The sequence below is a fragment of the Anoplopoma fimbria genome, chromosome 1, assembly GCF_027596085.1.
Source record: "Anoplopoma fimbria isolate UVic2021 breed Golden Eagle Sablefish chromosome 1, Afim_UVic_2022, whole genome shotgun sequence".
Taxonomy (NCBI): domain Eukaryota; kingdom Metazoa; phylum Chordata; class Actinopteri; order Perciformes; family Anoplopomatidae; genus Anoplopoma; species Anoplopoma fimbria.
This window is the reverse complement of record NC_072449.1, coordinates 14,794,713-14,807,361: the sequence shown is the minus strand read 5'-3', so window position 1 is coordinate 14,807,361 and position 12,649 is coordinate 14,794,713. Positions and strand designations below refer to the sequence as shown.

The 12,649-nt window shown below is 38.5% G+C and overlaps 1 protein-coding gene across 1 annotated transcript in view; it reads left to right on the top strand.

The window, feature by feature from the left end:
- The first annotated feature begins 67 nt into the window (after positions 1-67).
- Positions 68-12,649, top strand: part of LOC129093878 (melatonin receptor type 1B-B-like) — a 34,739-nt gene continuing 22,157 nt past the window's right edge. Inside the window, exon 1 of the mRNA XM_054602004.1 lies at positions 68-257. Within this exon, the coding sequence (XP_054457979.1) occupies positions 68-257 (190 nt within the window). The remainder of the gene's footprint in view (positions 258-12,649) is intronic.

The following is a 12,649-nucleotide window of genomic DNA, read 5'->3' as shown; positions in this document are numbered from 1 at the left end:
CAGCATGCCAGCGGTCACTCACACCGACCGGGGGGGTGCGTGAGGGAAGGGGAGTGAGGCTATGGACATGCCGGAGGGTGAGTCGCTGCTGAAGAACCGGGCGGAACACGGTCCGGAGCCGAGCCCGGGGGCAGCGCGCCCCGCATGGGCGATCACGGCTCTGGCGAGCGTGCTGATCTTCACCACCGTGGTGGACGTCCTGGGGAACCTGCTGGTCATCGTGGCCGTGCTGAGGAACCGTAAACTACGAAATGCGGGTAAGAATGTGAAAGCTATTGCTGTAGACATGGTTTACTGGCGCGCGCGCGTGTGTGTGTGTGTGTGTGTGTGTGTGTGTGTGTGTGTGTGTGTGTAAACAAGAGACAGGGAGACAGACAGAAGAACAGGGAGCTCAGATCTGAGGAGAAATGACATCTGGAGCTGATGGGCTTCATTGTTATCGACCACTACCTGACAGCACACGGTGCTGGGTTCCCATAGAGATGTGTCCACATGTGAATGAGCAGAGAATGAATGAATGCCATTACACATGTGTGTATGAAATGAATGGGTTTAATCCATCCCCTCTTTCTGCTGCTTTACTGAATGACTCTGTTCCTCCAGTCTGCCTCTTTCAACACCGTCTCACCAAACTCCATTTCTATTCCATCCAGTGTTTGTAGGTTCAGTGGAGCAAAGCCTTCAGCAGCACTCACTAGATTTCACCTGAATGCGTGTTCTTCATTGTGTGCCATGTATCAGGACAAGCCCGGTTAATACAGCTAATACAGCAACTGTGGACATGGCTGAAGAATATATTTGTGTTACTGCTTTCTTCTTCTTTTGAGGTAGACTAAAGTTAGGGTATGGATTCATTGATGCTTGTGACTTGATGCTCTGCATTGATTGTTAACATTAAATGTAAACATTATAGTCATATGGCCTTTATATGATAGTTAACCCTTACCGTATTTCCTGTCCACGTATCATTTAAAGTGTGTCTCTCAGAACTCTATTTTTATTTGTGGGATACCTGTGAGCATGGACATGTTTGTAGTTGACCTTGAGAGTTAATTTGACAAGGTGCCTCCTGCTAGTTGAGTGGTGAGGACGGGGACATGTGTGACATTGTTCTCTCTCTGTCTCGCCCCATGTTTTATATCTGTATCCTGACTGTAAAATTCCAATAATAATTCTTAACTCAATATCCATTAAGCTTTTGGAGCCTTCAACCGCGTTTTATGTTCTTATGCAGCTTGCTCTGAAACAGCCTGTAAGTGGACCTTGACTTTTTTGGTGAAACAGCCTTACAGCAGCACTGGAGGTTGTGACATTTAGTATAACCAAGCAGTATGCGGTCAGATTAATGAACACACACAGAAGGGTTCACAAATGCATCAGTGTGGAAGAGGCTTTGAAACAGCATTTGGGAAGAATGGAATTTACATATAATATGATTGAACAATTACACGAACTAGTAAAAATAATTCTAACATTAATATTAATAATACAAATTTCACCTTTTTTTTTGGCACTAGAGGTAAGATCAGAGTGCCATCTAAAAGATTAGTACAATATCTTGGTGTTTGTGAATATCCAAACAATATTTTATGAAAGCTGGCGAGTAGTACAGTTCTGCATTTCCATCCTTTTTAATTCTACTGATTCAGATGTTCTAAATAGAAATACCAGATTGGATATGATTCATAAAATAACTTCCCTCTGATGCATCCACATCTTCTGTTTGTGAGAGCTTGTGGCAGATTGGCAGGAAGTCCATCGGAGCCTCTCTGGCTGCCTCTCCCTCCACGTCTGACAGCAGCAGTTCAATTGTCTGATTTCTCTGCTGCCTCACCTGCTCTGACTCTCCCTGTGAGGCTTCCAGCACACAGATGCAGCCAGAAATAACACACCTCATATTTCTGTTCAGTTTAACGCGGCTCACCGGTTATCTGTATGTTCAGTGTGACAGCCTTTGACATTGCAATGAAACTGGCTTGGCCTTTTCATTTTGTTATGTAGGTGATAAGAGTTCAAGCACTGATTGTTGAAAAAACAATTTCACAATATGGTATATTAGGTAGCTGTTATAAGCACTGGGGTAACCACCGACACCCCAATGCTTATGAAGAGCATGATATATTATTCAAAGCTCCGGAATAGCTACTTAATGGATGCTCTGGTGAGATTGTTTAGACCTGAAAGCTTAAAACAGTCAGGAACATCTCTGATTATTGATGATATGCTCTTTATATATGAGTGCAGTGCAAACACAGATGTAGATTCAGGACTGTGTCCTAACAGCACGGCTAAAGCGGTGTGAATGTCAGCTGTAAAAACTTTTGGTCCACTCTGAATGAAATATCTCAACAGCTTTTAGATTGCCATTAAATTTGGTGCAGATAATCATGGTTACAGGATGATGAATTCCACTGACTTTGGCGATCTTGTGACGTTTCATTTAGCAGCCACCAGCTCCTGAAAATGTGAAAAATACTTGCAAAAAAATAGTAACATCCCCATCAGTACGACTTTGTTTTAGTGCTAACAAATGCCAGCATGCTAACGTGATAAACCGAGTAGGTGAACATGATCAACATTATATCGTCAACATGCTGAAATTGTCATCTTAATGGAAATATTCATTTTGAGATCATAAAGTGTTTATTCTATACATTGAATGTGTTGTATCTCTGTTATGCTGTTCATTCTGTACACATGACATCTATTGCATTCTGTCCATCCTGGGAGAAGGATCCCTCCTCTGTCGTTCTCCCATAGGTTTCTTCCTTTTTTCTCCCTGTTAAAGGGGTTTTTAGGGGAGTTTTTCCTGTGCCGATGTGAGGGAAGGACAGAGGATGTCACATGTGCACAGATTGCAAAGCCCTCTGAGGCAAATTTGTAATTTGTGATTCTGGGCTATACAAAATAAATTGAATTGAATTGAATTGGTCCCTCGCACTAGATGCCCAGGAGGGGCTTTTCCAACACCAGCAGAGCATGTCATCGATCATGGCCAAAATAACCACTTTTGCTTTGTGCATGTTGTGAAGCCCAAATACGTCGAAAAAACCGACGCCATCCTTTCTGGTTTCCTAACATCTTCCAGAGGTGCCCACATTTCACCAAGCTCCATCTACGATATCTAGTAAATCACACGTTGGCTGAATTAATCTGGTTTACTACAGTGTTATGAAGCCAGTTAAAAACAATTTGGCTGTAATTTTATTGTAATAAAGGGATAAAAAGGATGCCCAAGTAGCTACATAATAATGCTAAGTTTCGAAAAGTCAGAATTCCTGCTTTGTTAGGTCTGCCTGCAAGACAACAAGCAACAAACTACTTTTATAATGCTTGATATCTAAATGGACTTTGGATCGATCAGTGCTAATTATGCTAACAGTGTATCTGATCGACCAATGTTTAAAATAACTGGTCGTGAAAACAACAGTGACGTTATTGTTTATACCTTAGACATTCAATGGTTCATACACATACATATATATGCACATAGTTCCATCTGGTCCATGTACAAATATGAGGTACCATCACAGAGCCAGAGTCAGTGACAACAGGAGGATAATCTCAACAATGAAAGGCTTTTGCGCCACCGTGTCACACGGATTTCTCACTGGAGCTGAAATATTTGACCTTACTCGATCAGTTTATGCAGATTGCATTGCATCATTTGCATCACCTGACATGAATTTGCTTCTGTTTGTATGTTTGAGTTCTCCTTTTGTGTAACGACACTGCACAAAAACTTTGCTTCGCATTTGGTACAAACACAGTCTTGTTATTTTTTTAATTGGAGAAATAATTACTTTGTTTTCGATTGGATTGATTGTTTGGATCTTAAATGTTTGCTAGAACAAGGTTTGCAATATTTTATTTCCTTATAAATTGATAATTGTGTTTTTTATGCAAAAGCCACTAATGACAATAACAAAGTAAAAGGATAACACTGAGAAATTCCTTGTAGACCAGCTGCTATTACACAGCCAAACAACAAAAATGATCTGTAAATGCATATATCGATCATCAATAAACGGCAATTAGTATCGGTTGGGGGTCTCTAAAAGTACGATTTGCTCCTTTCCTTTTTTGTGTGGATTGGATCAGGGACTCTGATCCCTGATACGATCTAAACTGTGAGTTTTATGATCCGCGGCACCAATATTTCATACATTTCCAGAATCTGTAAATTAAAAATAATTGTATTGCTTTATCAGTATTCAGTGGGTCCAAGGAGTGTTATTAAGGGGTCAGTGATCCACCACATTTTGAGATAAGATAAGCTTTTTAGATCCCCAGTTGGGATATTCAGTTGTTGCAGTAACACAAGGACAGAAGTTCACAAAAAGAGTAGGAATAGAAGAAAGAATAAAAATTTAAATTAGAAACTATACAAGAGCAAATAAAAACTAAATTACAAGGCAAAGCGACACTGGTGGGATTTGTTTATTAGCAGCAAGGTCAGCAAGTTATAGTCTATGTAAACATAATCTAATTCATAAAATTGTTAAGTAATGATACTTCATCTTTGTGTGTATTAATATCCAAAAATAATATTGTGTTTCATCTAGTAAAACTGTCTCAAATATTTATACAATATAGTATAATATAGTGTGGGATATAACATAGTAGTACAAGGTGAACATAAGTAAAATAGTAAAAGATAATATATAGTCTAGTACAGCTTTATAGGACTATTAAATATAGGATATAGTTTATAATAAAATAGTACATAACAAAATGTGTAAATCAACAGAGAGATGCAATAGAGAAAAATAATTAATGTATTACTTTCGATAGAGAATAGTGTGTGACCCGACATTGTGTGAGTCTCTTGTCCTTCATCTTCCTCCACTGACTCCAGGCTTTCCAGTTACAGCCCAACCACAGAGCTTGTAGTGTCTGCTGTCCTCACAAGTACACCACAGCAAAGAACAGAGCAACAGCTACTACAGACTGGTCCAAGTCTTCAGAATCCTGTTATACACACTGAGTCTTCTCAGGAACAATGTTGATTTAGACACATGTACCTGTATGAGTCTGGGGTAGTCTCCATCAGCTCTTTGGTTTGATATTTAGCTTCAGGTATTGTTGTTGCACCACACGATGAAGCTCTATAGTAGTGCTTATAGAAGTGCTCATGATTTACAAAAGGGTAAAGTTAACCAAAGCCAAAAAAACAAGGAATGGTAGTTAGAGAGCACACACAAGCAGTCACCCTGTGGTACACTGCTTCCAAGGTAAACACAGTCTTCCCTAGCTAAATAATGAGTTTGACTTTAACCTGTGTCTGAATCAGTAGAGTAGACTTTATGCTAAGCTGTGTCATTTAAATGCATTGAACCGTCCATTCTTAAAAGCCCTCCACTAATACTCTGCATAGTTCTGCCAAACAATCAAAGTGCCAGTTTGTTGGCTACCTTATCCGTTTCTGGAAGGGATTACATTCACGGTTGGAAATGTAGTAATGCTATTGTTACTGGGAAGTGTCTGTCTTGCTTATATCTTCCATGCTTACTCAGCAAATAATTCATTTCTTTGATGAACTCCATAAGGGTCAGTAAAAACCCCAGGTAGAATTAGTTCCATCTGAATTGACATCCTTGAGATTAGTCGGCATAGCTTTGCAGGGCCTTTATGGAATCACTAACCATGTCATTGTGGAAGCTTAAAATGCACCTGAAAGAGGCTGAACTGAATCAACCACAGACTCTCAAGTGTGACCCAGTTGTGAGTTTGCTCCTCCATCCTGCTGCATGGATATTTTTCAATGCAGCATGATGGAGGAGCAATGTGTAATGCATGAACCATTCTTTATGTGATGACAACACATAAATGAAGTGTAGGTAGGTAGCCAGTGCAGGTAGGCAGGGTCTAATAAGGAGGTAATAACATTTCATATTCATATTTTGTAATATTCATATCCAGTTGCGCCCTGCGACAGACTAGCGACCTGTCCAGGATGTACACTGCCTTCGCCCATTGACAGCTGAGATCGGCTCCAGCACCCCTGCGACCCTCAACTGGATAAGCAGGTCACGGAAAATGAATGAATAAATGAATGAATGATGAATATCCAGTTGCTATTACCTATTATTATTTTTGACTAGCGTAATGGAGCTGTGTGGTGTGTGGTTATTTTTTGCTAATAAGCACCAGATGATTTTAGGCACACCTGATGGTAATTAAGCTTTAAGGGAATCTGATGAAGCAACATGCAAAATGCGTAGATCACTCTTTCTTGGTTTATTTTTATTTGTAAAATAGTGTCTATACCAGTGCCCTGGTATTTTCATTTTAAAAGTGTACTATCAAGTGGCATCATGGGAAGGGTAGGATCCATTGTTTAAACAGGCCCTATTATGCTATTTTTCTCAAGTTACAGTTACAACATGTTTACATGCGTTAATGGTCATAATCCTCCTTGTTTTTCTCATCCTGGCTGTCCTGCAGCACCTCTTCTCACCCTCTCTCTGAAACGCTCCGTTTTAGCGCTTACTCCTCCCTCCAGGAAGCAAAGTCTGCTCTGATTGGTCAGCTAGCCCGCTATGTTGTGATTTGTCAACGTTTCGCATTTCAAAAAACTCTTTCTCCGGAGATTCAGCTCTGTCTCTCTCTTTTGTTGTTTGAGGGCCAAACTAGGAGTTTTACGTCACTTCCGTAACATTATGACCTCATAAAGTTAGAGAAGTGAAGGAGATAATTCAATGGAGCCGTTTCAGGCAGCTCAGGAGCAGTGATTCTGAGGGGAGGGTAATTCATTTTAGGAGTGGACTTCAGGTTTTACACTCTACGGGCCTTTTACATGTAAAATATATATATATAACACACTAAAGAAGAGGGAAAAGCATAATAGGGCCACTTTAAGGAGATTTTTGCCATACCAGGAACTATTGTACTGTTATATCAGACTGCTTTGATTTAAACCATTATTTTTCAAACGCTTTCTTTAGAGTTCTCTCCCTCTCTTAAAAAGGATTGTACGTTAGCTAATGTACACAAATACACCCCAGTCTGCTATATTGTCTCCACAGGGCATGGTTATAATAGCTTTGAGTTATTATAATTAGTTTTGTTTCATTTTACTATTGAGCTTTTTATTTCATTTTAGTTTTGTTTTAAGAGTGCAGTGAGTTTTAGTTTTTCAGAAAGGTTTAATTTTATAATATATATAATTTTATTTTAATGTATATAAATATATCTATGTACAGTATATGTATGTAACAGGTTGGCCAGCTACCAGCTACTACTGGTTATGCCAATTACCAGCTCCTATTCTTACCAGCTGTAATCTCAGATTCTCACCAGTTACCAGTTTATATAACCAGACCCAGCTAAGATTCAAGGAGAATGTATTGTGATTATGCAACATGGTATGCAAAACAAAATCCAGTTTTAATCCTTTTGCTGCCCAAGAAAAACATGAAAAAAACAAACAAACAATAGTTCATTCCTGTTGTGCTTTAATTTTTTTTACTCAGCAGCAACAAACTCCAAAATCATGGTAAAATGGTGTTATCTCTAAAGCTCTTCTAAAACTTGAATTAAAAAAAACAGTAAAAGATCCTTCAATCAGAGGATCAGCATTTCGAACCCCCGCTCCACTAGTCCATCTTGATGTGTCCTTGGGCAAGACAATTTAACACAAATTGCTCCCACATGCTGTTCCTGCTGTGTGTGAATGATTAGTTAGAGTTCTGATGGGCAGGTGGCACATGGCATGGTAGCCCCTGTCATTAATGTATGAATGGGTGAATGATGACATTATCTCTCCAGAGAATTGTTTTGTTGCTGCAGTTTTGACAGTGTTTCAAATGGACTACAACTGCACTTTGTTGTGAAACCCTGTTTCTTTACGTAATGCCATTAAATTATCCTTGAATATATATTTATAGTTATTTTTTTTATCAATAGCACTGATTGACTGTGAATGAAGTTGGTTCATTGGTAAGAGACAGCTTTGATGTAGTTTAACTACTTTTGCCATGTTGCTATAGGTGAGCTGGCTATCTTTCACTGAGAGAAGCTTCATTGAATGTATAGTAACAGGAAGCTTACCTCACTACACTTTCCAAGTATCATGCCCAATACTGGAAATAACAGAATCAACCATGACCTCTTTGCCCTTACCCCAACCACGCGCCACCTTGATGCATCTTTTGACTAGCCAATCACAGCACACTAGGATGGCACTTTAGCAAAGCACTCTTTCTGAGGGTGCAGGGCGGGTGTCATAGAAATATTTGAAAAGTCAGTTTTTGTCAACTGAACTTATTACTGTTTTAAAACACACAATTTAATTTGCAATGCTGATCTGAAAGCATTTAACCAGTTACACCAGCTTTACCAACCCAGCTGCTCACCTCTCAACCAGCTAAACTAAACTGGACTGCCAGCTGATCACCCGTTAACCAGCTTGAGTAAGCTGGCCCACCAGTTAAATCCAGGAGACCAGCTGATGACCAGCAAAAGTTTGAAGCTGGTTCTAGCTTGATTTTATCTAAAGATGAGGTTCATTATTATTTTCTGATATTTTTAAGAGCTTCCTCCCCTAGAACACAACAACAATATACAAAAAACAATATAGACCAAATGAATAAAAAGGTGCCATTTCAGGAAATTTTTGTAAGCCCATATAAGGATATATTTAAAGGTGCAAGATACAACATTTGGACCATTTCAAATGCTCTCAACAGCAGTGTCCATGAGTTAACCAGTGGGTCATGCTCACATGCACTAAAAGCACATACAAACAGCCAGCCATGTCAACATAGCAAGGAGAAGCTGTGATGTGCATTTCTTGATCCATAACTTTATTATAACTGGTGTATAAACAGTTGAAGACATGATTTGTAAGATCGCTCCTGTGTTATCGCTGTATCTGTGCTGTCCAAACTGTTTGACAGTAACTGAGTACTAAGTGCATTTACTGCTCCAACACCTGATCATGTTCAGGAGCAGGGCCGTGACATCCCTGGAGGGCTGTGCGTGGCTTCATTTGTTTGGTACAACAAGCCTGGATCCACCATAGAGGTGTTGGGAGGGGCTCAAGAAGAGGCTTACCAAGAAAGAGAGACGTTGCATGTGCAATAAAGTTTACATTAATTCTTTTTTTTTTACTGAATTTTAACTGGTGAAGGAAGCTTTGGCAATGCAGCAGCCCAAAACCCCAAACTCCACATTAAAGTGGTTTATGGACATTAAAATAGTGAAAAAGTCTAACACATACTACTAACTACATAAAAGACGCTACATTAAACACACACTCCCTAATCATTTATATAATGTGATAATACCCCAAATGTCACAATTTCCAGCTAATTGTTAACAGTTCACACACCTAAGTCAATAGCAGCAGTACCGGTAGATTTTGTTTTGTGATTTGTACGTCCTACAGCAGGAGGCCAGGGAGTTGTATCCAAAGACACGCTTATCTTGGCCTGTGTATGGCGATAGAATCAGAACCCACACTCTAAAAAGTAATTCAGGGGACCTATTACCACCACTTAATTAAATGCATGGTTGCAAGATGAAAATTCTAATTTATTGATTTAGATAAACCTTTTAAGTTGCAAACATTATTTTAATGAGTTGTGTTGACATAATAATGTTGGTAATTACATCAACTTAATATTGTTTGTAATTTAAACTCAAATTTCTGCATTAATTAATTTAAAACAAAATTCAAGTTGTAGTAACTTAATGAAATTGGCTTGATAACTTAATTTTTCTCCACCTTGAGTTCAGGATTTCAAGTCTCCTCCCCTACCCACTTAACATGCCTGGACAAATTCAGACAGTTAAGACTGTGTGTTAGAGGACCTGTAGGCTGAACAAATATGATACAAAGGACATTTTCAAGGTGAGTATCATTTCATTTACAAATAAATTCTACTAAATTACTATTCTCAATTGTGATATGACCAATAGTGGACTCGTGTACGGAGGTTAGGCTACACTTGCTAATACAGTTGATGGAATATGTTGTACTACTACAGTCATAAGTGGGTAACGCTAGTCATATTTAGCAGTGTAATTTGGCCATCCTACCCTTTAGTTTAGCATAGCAGTGGATAAGAATGATAAAGATTCATTTGACAAATCTGCTCAGCTAGAGAGGGCTTTTCATATGTGCCATGGGGAGGAAAAGCATGATTACATTTTTGCTTATTCGTGTAACCGTCAATTACATTGTGTAATCTAAATTCATTCACGGACACATTTAAAAAAATATTTTGTCATTCACATAGATAGCCTTGTAGTTCCACTGTAGGCAAATTGCTGTTTGACCAAAATTAGCAGCCTTTGGATTGTGGATAGTTCTGTGAGAGGGATAAAAGTAGTAGAGGCAGAGTGTTTCTTTTTTGTCTTTCTTGCTCATTTCATCCAGTGTTGCTTGTATGTCTATAAAACCTGCAGAAAGAGATGTTAGGTATGATATTAGTATTGTAAATGATTTTGGATTTTGGTTACTATTGTGATACAACTTATACGTATTTTTCCTGGTCTTAAAGGCTGCATTACATTTTTTCTTAAGATGTCAAGATGTGTAAAATATTGTTAATGTGATTCTGTCAGTATCACCCAGATCTACGTGTATCTACTTGACGCTAAGACTTTGCATCAACAGTTGATGCAAAGATACTATGTCATTCTAGGCCAATTAGTGTTTTGTTAGGTTGGCCCAAATCTAAAAAAAATGGGCTGGGGCTGCAAAATGTGTAAATTTCCTGGATTAACCTCATGTTGAGCAATTGAAAACCCTGTTAGGAATCTATTTTACTAAAGCAGGCCAATATGGTCATAGAACATGCTGTTTAAATTGTGTGAAAAATAGGCATGTGTTATCTTACCATTATCGTGTTTTATGATACAATAATTTTTTCTCATGCTTATTGATGCAACCTATTTAGGCCATTTGAGTAATTTGGTGCATGTGTGTGTGTGTGTGTGTGTGTGTGTGTGTGTGTGTGTGTGTGTGTGTGTGTGTGTGTGTGTGTGTGTGTGTGTGTGTGTGTGTGTATGGGTTAAAATAAAATAAATAATGGCTCCATTGATCAGCTGAATTCACTAAGAGTGACAGTCTAAAAAGTCAGCAGTAATCATCCAATTCATTATCTCTAACACACCTATCTTTTCATTTGCTTTACAAGGACACAGAAGAGTTTGAGGCAGGCCTTGATAGGCAAGTGATGAAAATTGCCATCATCGGTGACCGGTCCACCCCAGGATCTGACCATAAGATGGCAACCATCGTGGTCGAGGGAACCAAAATCCTGGAGGGAAAGGATATCCCAAGGTGCTGTGCTTTGCTGATGGGCATAATATATGCTCTGAATCTGAGCTATCGCAAGGAACTTAAATGTACTTTTGAAGTGTTTCAGAAGCTGTTCCTTGAACTTGATGGACTGAAAGCCAGTGCAAAAGTAATGAGTCTCAAGAACAGTATTTTCTGAAGATTCCACTTGTTTCACAGCACTATCAGATTTTATTCAGATTACGTTGTTTTGTATTTTGAAATCCACTGAAGAGACTAGAAAACTGATAGTGTAATAGAAAAGGGAACAAAATTTGAGGTATTAATTAATTTCTTAAAAGCTACTACATGAACAAAAACATGAAAAAGCTAAAAACTACTGAAGAAAATCTAATTGGAGCAATTTAATTTTTTAAACGGTTGTCAACTTAAAAACTTAATAATTATGGTAATTAAGTACATAACACTTAAAAATTCCTTTTAAATAATGTGGAAAAACTAGTTGGAACAACTTAATTTTTATGAGTAATCAACTTAAAAACTTTTGTTTATGCTACCAATTATTAAGTAAGTGGTAGTTAAAAATACCTTTGATTGTAGAGGAAAAGCTAATTCACCTAACTCAATGCAGTTCGTTGGTTGAACATAATTTCATTAGAAGTTGTCATAACTCAAAAAAGATTGATGCAAACTGTTGCGTTAAAGAGCCAAAGCATTTGAGTGCAGAAAGCTTTTCATTAACAAAGCCTTTTGCTGAGATTTTTTTTGATGTTGTTTTGTTCCTTGTTTGCTGTCCAGAAAAGGCTTTATTGCTGGAGTTTAGAAGATGTGGTTGTTGACAAGGCAGGGAAAAAATACTATCAAGTTGCATTATCATATTGTCATTCAGTTGGTCACTCAGTCCACTGCCTTGATCCAGACTGAAGTATGCCAACAACTATTGGATGGATTGCCATACAATTCAGTACGGACATACATGATTGCAGGAGATGCAACTGAATAACTTTGATAATCTTCAGACTTTTGCTAAAGCACCATTGTTAAGTTAAAATGGTTTATACCTGCCAAACTACTACATTCCCTGCAACCTCAGCTGCCAAATGTATGCATGCAAATGTGATCAACTATCGTGGTGAACATTGTCAGCATTACCTCCTAAACATTAGCATGTTAACAAGCATGTAGCCATGTCAATACATATGGTGCAAGTATACCATAAAATAACTTCTATTGTTGCTGTAGACTTGTTGGAGCTTGACTCGTGCTAGGAGCTAAAGATCAGGATGCCTCTGCCTCTGCTGCATTGACTTTGGCCATTCCCATTTTACAAGATTTCAATTTCATTATTGCTTCCCACAGGACAATGTGTAACCTGATGTGATGTGGAACACTTCCATG